The 14916-nt window shown below is 39.5% G+C and overlaps 1 protein-coding gene across 1 annotated transcript in view; it reads left to right on the top strand.

The window, feature by feature from the left end:
• Nucleotides 1-14916, top strand: part of ror1 (receptor tyrosine kinase-like orphan receptor 1) — a 110699-nt gene that overhangs the window by 65297 nt on the left and 30486 nt on the right. The window contains 3 exon segments of the mRNA XM_063892322.1: nt 7864-7926; nt 13217-13507; nt 13762-13795. Coding sequence (XP_063748392.1) covers nt 7864-7926; nt 13217-13507; nt 13762-13795 — 388 coding nt within the window.

Below are 14916 nucleotides of genomic sequence, written 5' to 3' on the forward strand. Positions count from 1 at the left end.
ATTCCCAGATTCCATCTGCTGGGGCCTCTCCCTTTTGAATTTGTCATCCTCAAGGAATTTAGGAATGCCGACCGTGAGCTTATGGAGTCTGTACGTGTACCTGAGCGCGCACACACCTACACACACACTCACAGGCAGGCATGCAACATGGCATATGTCTTTTTCACATTGTTGGCACACATGATGACTGTTTACAGAAAAGTCAAGTTCTAAAAGCCAAGCGAGATGACTATATTCTTGTCACCACACACAGACAGCCTGACTGACGTTGGCTTGAGTCTTAAATTCCACGGCGGTGACATACGGAGACCTCAACACGGATGTAACGTTCATGTGCGCCATATTCACATCTTTAAACAGTATTTCTGCAAAATACACTGAAGTAACACATCCTCTCCAGTAAAGTGACACAGTAACATGCAGGTATGATGACTGTATCCACATTCCAGAGAGAGATGAACAGACAGACGGCTACTTCTGCAGATTACGTCAAGGTCTCGGGGCTCAGACTATCTGTGTGGAAGCGATCAGGTTTTACAGAAAGCTGAGTGCTTGCCCACATACCCACGCTTGTACTGAACCTGTCAGGTGAAAACAGATGAGATGCACAGTAGGTGGTAACATGCTTGTGCACATTCCCCACTAGTCTGCTTACATCGCTGGTAACAGGAGCCAAAGGAGAGCCTCACCCAAAATGGGCTAACCAGACCTTGCATCAGCGTGGTTTCCACTACAGAGCCTCATAGGGTCAGCAGGGACTTATGCATCCAAATGTTGATCTATAGGGCCAAACAGAGCACCGCAGGGCTTCTGCAGGGCCATCAGCACAGCATGAAGTTATTCAAGAGAGCAGAGTTCATGATGAAAAAGCAAGGATGTAAGATGGACTCTAGTTCAACTGAGTGTCATATAACATTAACATGCATATCTCTGCAATGGAGATGCAAATGTGCCCTCACTGGACATAAATCCAAAGAAACCCTAACAGGCTTAAGTTAACCCTTACCCTCTGTGTCAGGTTAACATGCTATGTGTTTGCGTGGGTTTCCTTAGCGATCTCAGGTTTCCTCCCATATTTCAAAGATATGCACGTGCTGTAGTATGGTGGACTGAAGTCTTAATTTGGTACCATTATGTATTCCATTGGTACATATGTGTGATTGGATCTGACCCCCAAAGACCGCAACCAGTAATCAATTTCAGCTATTCCTAGTATATACAGTTTGGCTGAATTTAATATCACAATATTATCAGGTTTATTTTTCAGATATCAAATTTGATTTGGATATGGTATTTATTAAGATTCACCGGATAAAATAAGCGAACGGATGTTTAATTCAATTCATTTTGTTACAAACGTTACATTATGTAACAAAAAAGATCACTTCTGATGATTTGATTTTACTGTAAGTCCACAGGAAGTTAATTGAGGATAATAAAAAAAAAAACTTTTGCTGAGCCTTAGTGTCTGTTAATAGAGATCTTAAGGTATAAAGGTCAAGTGTGACCTACACTACCCAATTCGGCCCTGTGAGGAAGAGAAGCTACTATAGAGTTTCAGTGCACATGGTTGAACCCCTCCCCCCTCAGTGTGTTCTGTGTTCGGACAGAGTAGTGGTGGGGACTGGGAGATGATGTTAAACTACTGGTTTTGATTTAGAACTACAGCAAGAACATCCCCATTGATGCCTTTATGGAAATGTTCACTTTGCATGAGAAGTCAGAGACTTGGTCAGATCAGCATCCCAGGGAGATGTAAGGATTCAGTGTCTTTTTAAAGGATGTCACCCTTCTCCCATGCTCTACAAACATGGACAGAGGAATGCTGGGTAGTGACAGTTGTCCGTGGAAGCCTGACGCTGAGAGATAATTTTTTGTGGAGTGCCGAGCTGCTGTTTGAAGGAACTTCACATGATAAGCTGACCATAGCTTATTCCTGGTGTACTCAAGTTTCCTCTGAAGTAGCTCTGCAACAGTTTAAAAACCCTCTGAAGTGGTTAGGAGATCAGATTCTATGTTTGATATGTTTATGCCAGTGTGTAGTGTATACAACTTTTCTAACATATCCATATCCACCCCTCCATAATATATATACAGTGTATTTAGGGGAGATAGCGGGGCATCAATTAATGCCTTATGGAAGTGGTTCTCCTAAAACTGAATATGTTTATAACGGACGTTCCCATGTTGAATTATGTTTTCTAATTATTTCCCCCAAAATTGGAATACCAGCACTTCTGTTCAGGAAACCCCCTGTCTGTCAATAAACCTTGGAGAGCCATATGTCCTCTAAATGACCTCGGTCTTAAGTTTGTGGTTGTAAAGTTTCATGATGCTGTGATTATCCTAGAGCTCTAATCACCTCTTTTTATGTCACTACAATGAAATGGCTACTATGGGGACCAACATCAGCATGAACAAAATTCCCAGTTTGGAATGAATAAAGTATTTCTGATACATTATTACAATTGGGCTTATTGAATCCCACAGTTTCAGTTGCCCATCATATCCACACATGTCATTTAAAGACTGTTCAGGGAGAATGCAGAAACTTTTGAAATAAGTAAAATTACCATTTGTAATGCATGGTATTATATGTATGTAAAGGGTAGCGTGTGTGTGTAAGCTTTATATAGGTCCATTATATTAAAAAAAATGTAGATTTGTAAGAGCCAAAGTTCCATCAACGGAGAATGCCAAACTTTAATTCCCATCGCTATGCTGCTTTCTATACATTAACACATTGTAATTTTGGGAGGAGAAGCAATAGTTTTTAACTGTTCTTTTTTATAAAAGGCTTTTGCGACTTGAGCCTTCTTCTTTTTCTTGTTGTCCATTGTCTTTATCCAAAAAAGGGCCTTGTCACGCAGCCTCCTGTCATCTCTACTGCTCACAGCTCTCTCCCGTGCTCAGCCCTCCCGTCTCTCTCTCTCACCCCCTTCTGTGGTCTTATAAGGTTACAGAGCAGAACTTTCTGAGGCGATGCAGGAGTGTGTGTATGTGTGTGTATGCTAGTGGTTTTTGTGTTCTTTGGTGTATGATGTCCTCAGGTGAACACTCTGAATTGGGCCTGCTTTTATTCCTCTATTCGCTCCAGTTAAGCCTGGGAACACCTGCACCCACACCTGCCTGCACACACACACACACACACACACACACACACACACACACACACACACACACACACACACACACACACCCGCAGATGTACCTACAAAGTCAAGCACACACTAGTGCATTATCTTTACCGTCCGAAATCTCAATATTGTCTCTCTTTAAAGGATGTTTTGTCTTAGGTTTATTACGATTTAATTAATGATTTAGCATTATATGTTATAAACTAAAATGTGATATTTATCAAGTTGCACACAAATCCATATCCCTAACTTGAGGTCAGACTTGGCATGTAATATGAATTCAGACATATTTAAAATGATATGTCTGAATTCCCTACTCTATGTTGCACATACACTTTTGTTACAGACTGACTTCCTTGTCCTGTTTCTATCTACTTTACCAGGTGTTGTTGTGTATGAACACATTTCTCCAGTTATAATTTATTACGAATGCCGTAATTGTGTTTGAAATGTACAGCTTATGACCTTGTCACATCCTATAAGTTACATTTCTTGAACCAGCACATTTTGTTGTAGCGCCAGTACCTGGTTGCCAGATCTCAGTAGTTAAATTGCCAAGTACAATATTATCAGATCTTTTAGATATGGCTAATACTGTGATGCTATTATTTGATCACTATTAACGTTTTTTAAATCTGACACAATAAATAAACTCTTGAGCCAACTCAAGCTTGCTCTCTGGCTGGTGGAACAGAAGCCTACTTCTTAAAAAGCTGATTTTATGAGCGCCTTCACTCTGGGTTTATTATGAAGGGACATTTTTTCCTTTGCACTCTCACATTTTCCAAGTCATCTTAACTCCATTTATCTTAAAGTCCTCCCACACTTGCCTCCTCATCAGTTTTTTTCTTCTTCCAAATTCAAATAATCTTTATTTTCTTAAATCCCTGTCGTTTTGCCAAGTTTGAAACTTCCCAGCCATTTTTCCAATCTTGAGCATAATTGTGCCAATAATTAATTAAGGCTTGATCCCAGTATGATGTTTAGTCTAGTTCTGGATGACCAGCGGGATATTACTCTTTTTGTTGCCTGTAATTCCATAGTTGGGTGTGAAGAGGAAGAGCTGTTCACATAATTGAACAGCTCCCTTTTGGTAAAGCAGGAGATATTTTTCAAGTTGAAGCAGCTTTTTTATCTAAAAAATAAAAACAGAAAAAGTTAGAAGACAAGAGGAAGAAACCTATTCAATGGAAAAAGAGATCTTGTTGAAGAAATGGAGAGGGAACCTAGATTTTCCTCATCCATGCATATCTTTCTTCCACCCCTTTAAAACAGAAGCATGGCGTAGCTATATTGTCAAAGTAGTGGGTTTGCTGTTCTCCAGATAACCCCTGATTTCGGTCAGTTTTCCAGCTAATAGGGATGGAGAGGTCCTTAGGAGACGCTCTAATAACAGAGCGGGAGAGCTCATACATCAGTCTCACTCACCACACCAACCACCATGGCTCCAATCACAGCTCCCAGACCATATAACAGCATATTTGCAATGCATAACTCCTGAAATTGAACATTTCTGATTTGGTTCAGCTTTACCCTCTGATGCTCCCTTTTTCTCCTTAATTTAACGTAGCACTCTCATTCATTCCCATGAGTTTAAAGTTCAGCACAAATTCCAATATGTTGCCATCACAGTAAAGTCTCTGCGTGATTTTTATCATCATAAGCCAAATACAGCTGGATGAGGATCAGAGGCTGATCTCATGGAACTTTGTGTGTAGAGATTGATAGTCTGGAGATCTTAAAGGCACCTTCATGTTAACCATTTTATTTTTATTTTGCCACTAGCATGACAATTTAGTGGCACACAGCTACAAATTAAAGACGCAATAAAGCAGAAGTTACAAGAAGTAATAAAACATTCAATTGTGTGAAATAAGGAATACCAGCCAAGAGGGGAAGTGGTACTATATACAGGTTGTCCCACATTTGAGTATCCATGCAACATATAGCTACTGGCATGCTATGAAAACATGTGGAAGGCTCTTTGATCCAAGTTATATTGCTTTTCTTTGGATATTACGGTGGGTTTTTAACAGTAGAGATAATCGCCATTTTAATAAAGATCCATAGGCAGAGATGGTATCAGTGCACAAATGCTTTAGGAAAATGACTTGTGGCTGTAAAAATGCAAGCGATGTAAAATGGTAGACAAGCTGCTAAAAGTTAGTTTAGCTCTTGGTTAGAGAGACAGCACGAACTAGACTTCAACCAATGCAGGTCTTGATCAAATATATATACAATGTTCTCATACCATTCTACAAAATAGCTGGTTTTGGCTGTTTATTAACAAAGTACAATATTACTGTTATGGTTTTTGGCCAGTTAAGGAAACTAAGGTGAGGTAAAGTTCATTGTTAAGCGAACAAAGGTGCAAAATGTGTTTTCAAATCAATGTCAGACACTTTGTAAAAGTATCAGTTAGTGTTACAGCTCAGACCTAATCACATTCAAAGTAGTTCTTGTTCTGCTTTAATCCAAACCTTTGATCCCTTTCATTGATTCATATTGGCAGAAGAGAATACTTTATATAAAGCCGGCTCTAGTTAACATTTGCTAGATAATAAGATTCAGGATTGTGATCCAATCAGGGGGCCAGAACCACAACTACAAGAAGCATTGATTTGAACTGACACATGCACTGTGAAGGTGCCTATTTTTAGGCCCTCATTACGAATTGGCTTTCCCAATTGCTTCCCTATGTTACTGAGAAACATTAGAAAGCTAATCTTAAAATTACTCTGCAGTTCATCCCAGATATTTCAAATAAATGTTTTAATGAAAGAGAACTAACAGATGTGACCTAAATGGTGGAATAGACCGAAAAGGAATACATTAGGTAATACATTGGAGAAATAACTTATCTAGAAATATTTTATATAAATAAACATAAGAGAACTTTAAGAGCATAGACCGCTGCCAAAGTGTTTTAATGAGCAGAAATATGGAACTGTTACAAACTTTTAACAGGTTCTTCCTTGGCCCATACACCCTTCCACAAAGTTTCATCCAAATTGGGCAGGTAGATTTTCTGAAACATATTGACAAACATACAAAAAAATAAGCAAACCATGAACATAAACACCTTGCCAAAGTTAAAAATCATATGTGCCAAAATGTTCTGAAGAATAGTATGGACTAAAACACATTTTTTACAGCTAAAAGTTTTTTTGTCTTTCCCCCCTCCCTCCCCCTCCCTTATTCCCATTTCCAGCCCCTCTATTGAACTCTCACCTGGCTTCACTTGGCTAGCTTTTTGTTAGTGAAGCTAGTGAGCTGCAACGTCCCCTCTCCTCTGTCCTTTGTAAATCACAGAGCTCTGTGTTTCCTTAAGCCAGCAACCCAGAACACAGAGAGAATTTAGACTCACCTGCGGGCCAAGTCTCGATATAATACACACAATGTCATCTTAGGCGCCTCCAGGAACAAACCAGAGAAGGATTTTCGTTCCTTGAGAAACAACTTTGAAGCATAGGAAAAAAGGTTATTTTACAGTGATTATTAGGTTTTAGTTTTCAGTTAAATGAAGAGATACCTTAATGAGCACTTATTTTTAATTTAGAGAAACTTTCCAGTGTTGCATATCTGTAACAATCTTGAAGGTGCCCCTCTGTTGTTGTGAGCCTGTTGTCGAGCCTCCAGACTCCCTCGCTAACAGGTGCAGAGGCCCAAAGAGCTGCTCATTAACACAGCTTATTTCACAAGCACCACCACACAGTCATTACCATTCTGACACAGCGTGTGTGAAACAACACATTATCACCCAATTAACATGACCCCATGTCAGACGCCTGGTCCCGATTGACTACACACTTTCTCCCCAACTGTCACCCTGCATACCACACTTGTAACGATAGTGTTTTCAGCTAGTAAATTTCGGGATAAACGATCTTATTCAAATATTTTATGATGTGTTGCTGAAACTCATGTGAGTTAGGGTATGTTCATGGAAGGTTCACTGATTCATTTGTATACAGTTTTATCGATGTGAATTCTGGTTACACATACTGTATGCAAACTTATCAGTTTGGAGTCCAAAGAATCTGCAAATACAAAACAGTTTCTGGTCCCATCCATGTCAGTCCCGCATGTCTAAGTATTGCAGGCTTTTTCATTTGTGAGGACTCACCTTTTGACCTGTGGCAGTGCACACTGGAGCCCATTTTCGGTCTCCTCTCTCCGTTAATGAAAAGCAGAGGGCTGCTCTGTCGTCAGCTGTTAATAATGCAGCATTAAGTCCACATGGCTCACGGTTGGCCTGCCTGTTATACATTCAAACCTTTGATCTACACCAGCAATGTACAATGCGATCATCATATTTTAGATGGGAAAACTTCTGTTTACAGTCTTTTATATGAAAAAGGGCCAGCAACATTGGGATTGTCTATTTCATAAATAATACACCTACGGCAGTATTAGCCACCCCATAGAAATGTATCTTTTAATTTGGCTTTGATTGACTTAAACTATAGCATTTCTGATGACCTTTCATATTATTCGGCAGTGTGTCTGTTGTTGCTGTTTCCATCAGAGGTCAATTTAATGAAGTTAAACATTGGAGTGACATTTGAGTCTTCGATTAGAAATAGGGGAGGCATCATGTCCTGTAAGGTTAAATTCACATTAAAATTAAATTGCTCTTCAACACACATGATAATCTAGTGAAACAGGAATTGAAAAAGCCAAACAGCCGGAAACATACTAATAGTCTTTTTTTTACTGTTTACAGGGTCTGAGTTTCCCCAGGACCCCAGTGTGATAGCTACCTCTTCATGGAACACCTCTAGTGATGGTAAAGCCACATATAAACAAACACACAAAGCAGGTCTCCATTTCAACACGTTCTTCACAAATATCTCTAAAGAAAAACTGGAATATTGAACACATATGCTAAACATGATGATACAGTATGCTCACATTGCAATTAACACGTCCGTTAAACGGTTATCCCACATGCGTTGTCTGAAAAAATACACATCTTTCATAAGGGTCACCTTTTGCAACCCGGTGAACAACCCTTGATCCAAGGTGAGTCTCTGTTGAGGATAATTGATGGAAGGAATTTCTCATTGATCCAATCAACATGTGGGAATACAGCCACAGGCGCACTGCATTTTCCTAATTTCCACTGACCTACTTTAAGCAACATCTAAAAATGGAGCTGAATATGTGCTGGTGCTCTCACTAAATCTTTTTACACTTTCCTCCAGTTAGGTCAAATGATTTATTTTGGATGGATACGACTCCTGAAGTTGCCCAGGTTTATATCAGCACATCCTGACGGAGGAAGCTTTAAAAACTGCTGTTCTCCTTTTAGCACTGCAGGATTCAGATCCATTACGTGTTTCTGGATAAATTCTTAACACTGTTGCACTGAGTTATCAGTGAAATCTCGCTGTCCCTCCTCATGTTCCCCGGAGCTTGAAGCGCCAACATCCGCCTAATCTCCCACGAAGTTATCCCGACTTAGAAGAATCTCAACCTGAGACTCTATTGAACTTGACCTTTATTTTAGCTCTCTAATTTTGTCTGGTTTGTTTAACTCAACTCTTGCAAAGCCGAATCTCCCACAACATTCGTCCCCACAGCAGATTGTGTGTACACAAAAACAGGCAAAAAACAGGCAAAAAACCCTGTTTAGTCAAGATAATGATTATGGTGACCAATCAACGTTGTTTAAACAGTCATAAATACAATGAGGAGTACTTCCAAACGAATCATAGAGACAGCTTTATTTTTCCACAACAACATGAAATATAAAAACCAACAAAGGCTACAGATGTGTGTTTGCGCATAGTAGTGCATCTGTGTGTGTGAGATCAGCCCTGTGACTAACATCTGTTTCTTATCTGATGGATGGATTGTGATTGCGCCACTTGTTTTGTCTGCAGGCAGGGAATGGTTTTGATTGACTGAGTAGACAGCATTCAGGTAGCATGGCTCTATCAGCATGCATCAGTAGCAGGAAGTTATAATGCTGAAAGAGGCTCATTATTCGGCTGAAATCAGGGGTGATGATAGTTTACTGAACTCATTTTCCCTGAGGCTTTCTTTCATTATTCCGTTCTTCTTCTTTGTTTTATTTGATCTGTTTTACTTCCTTTTTTCATTCTCTTTTTCTCTGTTGGAGAGTGTCCTACATTTTAATGAAATGTACCTTTAACCTCAGCTGGCAATGTTACCGTCCCAGCTCCTCAGTGTATCTACAGAGTATGTTTAGTTAGCTGTGCAACCACTCAGGTTTCTGTGCCTGTCTCTTGCTGAGAGCAGCCTGCCTTGCACGGCTTTGCCTTCAGTAATACAGTACATGCACATATAGAACGTTGCTGATGAGATGAAAAAGGTATTGTGTAACTTTCCTAGTTTGGAACATGTATAGTTTGTGTCCGTTGCGGTTGTGTGGGTGTGTGTTTACATTTGTGTGCCTGCGTGTCAGTGTTTGATTGAACAAAACCACTGCAAGTAAATGCAGGCTGATGACAGGGCACCATTTAGTCGCCTGCCACATTAAAGGGACAGTCCACAGCAACGGTTTGAGTTTCACAGTACTCCTGGTGCCAAATACCACAACACTCACCACGAGACAATTACATACAGAGTGGCTTTGTTGCACAGACACTGGCAGGACATCTTTCTCCTTTTCACCTCTCTTCTCATCATCTCCTCTTGTCGTCTCCTCTTGTCTCCGCTTTCATTTATTCTGCTCCCACTGCTTTATTGTCAGTTATTATAACAGCTAATGAAGTGTGTCGGCAAACAGCCCCAAGGACCATTTACTTTTCCATCAACTCAACTAATGACACAGTGATAAAGTGACTCAGTTGTGACCGAGTGGGTCTGTTCTCATTTAATTTTTGTTTTTAAATAATATAGCTGGACTCAACAGGCACATTAAGTCGTTGAGGAACAGAAAATGAATGAAGGTGATATGCTCCACCAAACTTGGTCCACAAGTATTAGCACAGATTTCTGCAGACCCCACATGACTGTTGATGATTGGGAAGTTGAATTAAAAAGAAAACACACTCATATACAGAAGTGGGCATACACACACACAAACACACTGTCATGCACCCTCATTAAGACAAATGTATCATCACAAGCAAATACACACACTGGTTCTACCAGTGTGTGTATTTGAAGAATATTAATAAGTGTCATATTGTGTGTAAGTGTGTTATTAACAGGGGTTAAGACTGGTTACTATAGGGAGTGGTGCAACATTTTATATACCCTGAGAAGACTTAATGGTTGGGATGTGTAAATAATTAATTTTCCCTTAAGCTCAGGCCTTTTTAGATTTCTTAGTTTAAGCATTTAACACATTTTTAAGATATTAAGAATGTCAGAGCAAATCTTAAGCCAAGTTAGAAGTTTTCATTAGCATACTGTACATTTAGATCAAAGTATTTCAGGACTTGGATTATTGAAATTAAACACTAATGAGAAACTTTTTCACATGTTAAGACATGGCACAAAACACAGCTTTTGGAAATGTCACAGTTCTCAATTGTTACTTAATGAAACTGACCTAGTGCATCTTGATACAGAATGACATTGACAGAACAGTCATGTTTTCCACTACGGTACTCAAGCAGTCCATTTGCCTCCTGACATTTCAATTGATTATAAATGTTAAAGCAATTAGAAGCGACAGATTAGATTGAAACTCATACATATTGAACATTTGATTCCCGTTTCTGCGTCCCCTGTTCTGTTAGAACATGCTTCTTAATGAATAATCATGTCAGAGTTTGACCTATCAATTAGTTACAACCTATTACACTAACTACTGCAGTTTATTATCAGATGTTGCCCTTGTAATCGATTTATAAGGCTTGTTAAGCAAACAGGACACAGCACTGTGTGTGAGAGCATTATGTTTTTTTTAAGTGTGTGTGTGTGTATGGCTGGCTAGATATTCAGACTTTGCAGATTAATTTAAACATTATGTCTCTATGATGTCATGCAAGTGTCTATGCCTGCCTTATACCCACCTTAATGAGACATTTTTAGATATGGAATTGTAACTCCTACATAGGCAGTCAGTCGAGTATGCCATTATACGTAATTGCATAATGTTGCAAATAAAAGTAATTGCAATAAAATGTTTGTACTGATGACTGTTTCTAAATTGTGTGCAAAGTGATAAATAACTTCAAAATTGACTCCACATGCAATAACATTTATTTTCGAAGTATGATATTATTTATTAAAAACATTTTTTTAAAGTACAACACATATTGTGTAACATTTTAAAAAATGAAATGAAATTGATGCGAACATTCATTTCAATATGATTTATTTAAAAAATAATACAGGTCACCTTTTTTAAAACTTCTTGAATTAAATATATGTGGGTATTGCTCAAGTGGACATTGCGATGATGATAAAACAACGATACATTGTGCAGCACTATGCTGTAGATATCTTTCTGACTGCTGTGCTGTATTGTGGAGAGAAAGGCCTGTACAAATAAGGAAGACCGTTGTGTAAGAAAGGAGGACAGATAAAAAGTGGGTGAGAAGAGAGGAGAGTGCCGGTAATACAGACCATGGTGGGAGTTTCCTCATATTGTCACACACTTGTTAGTGCCACATTGCTCTGTTAAGCCTGGGGCTTTAGCTAAGAAAGTGTGTGTGTGTGTGTGTGTGTGTGTGTGTGTGTGTGTGTGTGTGTGTGTGTGTGTGTGTGTGTGTGTGTGTGTGTGTGTGTGTGTGTGTGTGTGTGTGTGTGTGTGTGTGTGTGTGTGTGTGTGTGTGTGTGTGTGTGTGTGTGTGTGTGTGTGTACTCTTGTACAGACACAGACACACACATAGCAGCTGTATGCCAAGACAAAACTGCCCACTTCTTTTTTTCACATACACTTTGTAGGCACTTGTTTGACACACCTCACGACAATTTGAGAGCCGCAGGCGTCAGATGAGCTACACAAATAACTACAAGGGTTGCTATGGTGACAAAGTGTACCAAGTAAGAGCTCAAACGCGATTGTCAGATGGTCAACTTAGTCAGTAATGTTCTCCACCCAATTTCTTTTCCATTTGATATTAGGGGGCTGTTTCAACCCAATTTTTTTGTTTTCCTTAATTGACAATCAGGAACTAATGCAGGCTCTGTTATTCTATGTTACTTTGCAAAAGAACACAACACTTGGACTGCTTCTCCATTTCCAATTTTTAATAGGTTTACATCTTGTACCCCTTTATAATCAACAAAGGATAAACCGATATATCAAAAGAAAGACATGGAGCAATTTGACAAAAGACAGCGTTGCCCTTTTAGGGAAAACTTTTCTTGGCTTCCTGGCAACTGTGAAATGTTTTTAGTAGACTAAGTTATTAATGTTCCAATAAAATCTCTGCCTCCACCTTTGAGAAAAACAGATGTAAAAGAAATCAGGATGCTATATACAGTATTTGATTTGTGGTGTTGCCTATTACATAAATGCCCTGACTATTGAATTTGCACAAGATATTAAGGATTGATATGCATGGGTATCCTTGCATATATAAGATTGTGCCTCTATTTTTGCTTCTCAGCCTCTCCATTCAAACAGATTGAAGTTTATCTGACTAGTATTTGAGATTCCCCAGAATGTGTTTTCCTCCCTTGTTTGTTTTGGCTGAGTGTGTAACCAAGAGCATTTCTGCATACCTAAGATGGGTTTTGGGGTTGAGGGAAGTTTCCAGAAGTTTTTTTAAGACATTAACGCCAATGTTTTTCCTGCACATTAAACTCTTAGGTGGCCCTCCAAGATTGTTTTTTCCTGACCACCTTCAGGAAAAAGCTGGCTTTGTAGATAAACATGCAAGGCTGTTTTGCTTTGTCTTGTCCAACACTAACTTTACTCAAAACACCGTTCTGACAGCTTAATGTTCACTCCTGAAGGTTATTTATACTTATTTTCTCAAAAGGTTTTACCCACAACACAGGTGACGTTACCTTATAAGCTCATACACAACCCGGGAAAAACGCTTTTCCAGGACAAGCTATAGTGCCTTCTACAATGTTTCCCTATCCTTTTGTTTACTCTTTTATATATATATTTTTACGAATTCTTCTCTTTTTACTTCTTCCAGGGTCCTTATTCATCCGCCTTGAAGCTCCCATGAACAACATCACCACCTCTCTGGGCCACACAGCTGAGCTTTTCTGCCGCGTGTCCGGCAACCCACTGCCCACTGTGCGCTGGCTGAAGAACGACGCCCCGGTGGTGCAGGAGCCTCGACGGATCTCCTATCGATCCACTCCTTACGGATCACGCCTCCGCATTCGCAACCTGGACACTACTGACACGGGCTACTTCCAGTGCATGGCCACCAACACACAAGGGACTGTGTCCACGACAGGCGTGCTCTTTGTCAAATTTGGTAAGAGCAAAGAGCAGTATCTGCCAAGCATTAACAAGCTTGCTGGCAGGCAGATCTCACAATCAGGTTTTACACACTTACTGTGACCAACAAGAAATGTTTTCCTACTCATCTTTTCCTTTTAGAGATCTGGCTCCTTTCAGCAACACTCCTCTCAACTTATTCTTGCTTGTAGCTGGCAGCTTATGCAGAGAAAAATCTGGGAGCAATATTGTTTATCCTCTTGTAAAAAATCCCCTTGTCTCCTTTTCCAGATCCACTCCCTACTCTCCTGCCAGGAAGGCCAACGTAAGTTTCTTTTTTTCTATCCGTCTTTTATTTCTCTATCTTCTCTCTTGCACTCTATTCATGCTGTTCTTACAGTACTAGAATGTTATACATGCACATTGCAAATGATGGCAACTCAACAATTACAATTTTTATACTTATTCGTGGCTTGCAACTATGTTTTATCCTTGATAGACCTAGCAAGTGTTGTTAAAAGTGGTCCTTGACCACATAAAGGCAAAAGAAGACATAAACTAATTGTGATTTGCTATCTGTTCTGATAATCATTTCTGGGCCTGTTTTCCGATTTGGAAACAAATTTAATTACAGTGAATTTGAAGGTCATGACTTGATAGATAAGCTTGAGAGAAAGTTGCAGTTTGTTAAATTCATTAAGGAGTGTAAGACAACATTCCCACTGTTTGTTGACATACTGTCTGCTGATACTGCCTAAAACATGGAAAATGCTGCATTGTGTTTCTATCTTGCACTTCTCATGGCAATTCATTGCCTCCTTGGATATATAGAGCCAGCCTAAAAGTACTCAGAAGGACTTTTTTATTGACGGCTCACTGACATTATAACACTGCTTGGTCTGTAATTTTCCATTTTATTGGTACAGATCTCTCTGTGGCTAAATGAATATTTAATATGCGCCTTTAAATCCCAAATGTCTGATGTTGTATGCTGCTGTTTCCGCCCAACCATCTCAGCTCACATGGTTCACATTTGAATGTGGACTGCGCACACTTAGCCGTAGGCCACAGTCGGTATGTGGACCATGAGGACTGTGCTGGGCGGGAGTAGGACAGAACAGATGTTGACATCCGAAACACACTGACACAGGTCAGTGTAGTAGATGAAACAAGTATTTGGGGGTAACTTTTGCCAACTCTGTTTAAAAAATACGGGGCATTTTGGGGGACTTGAATAATAGTCATTTCGGCATACATTTGCTGTTTTAAATGTAAATGAATCCCATATGCATAGAGTATTCACCTAGTGCCAACACACAAATGTATGAAAAGGCCAGAAATTGTCCTATGTATTTATTTTGTTTTACTTCTTGGTTTTTTTTTGCCTTCTGCCTCCCCTTTGTTTTGATACTGCTCGTGGTCTTTGAGTTAGGCGTGGTTATTGGA

This window comes from Eleginops maclovinus, chromosome 9 (assembly GCF_036324505.1).
Source record: "Eleginops maclovinus isolate JMC-PN-2008 ecotype Puerto Natales chromosome 9, JC_Emac_rtc_rv5, whole genome shotgun sequence".
Taxonomy (NCBI): domain Eukaryota; kingdom Metazoa; phylum Chordata; class Actinopteri; order Perciformes; family Eleginopidae; genus Eleginops; species Eleginops maclovinus.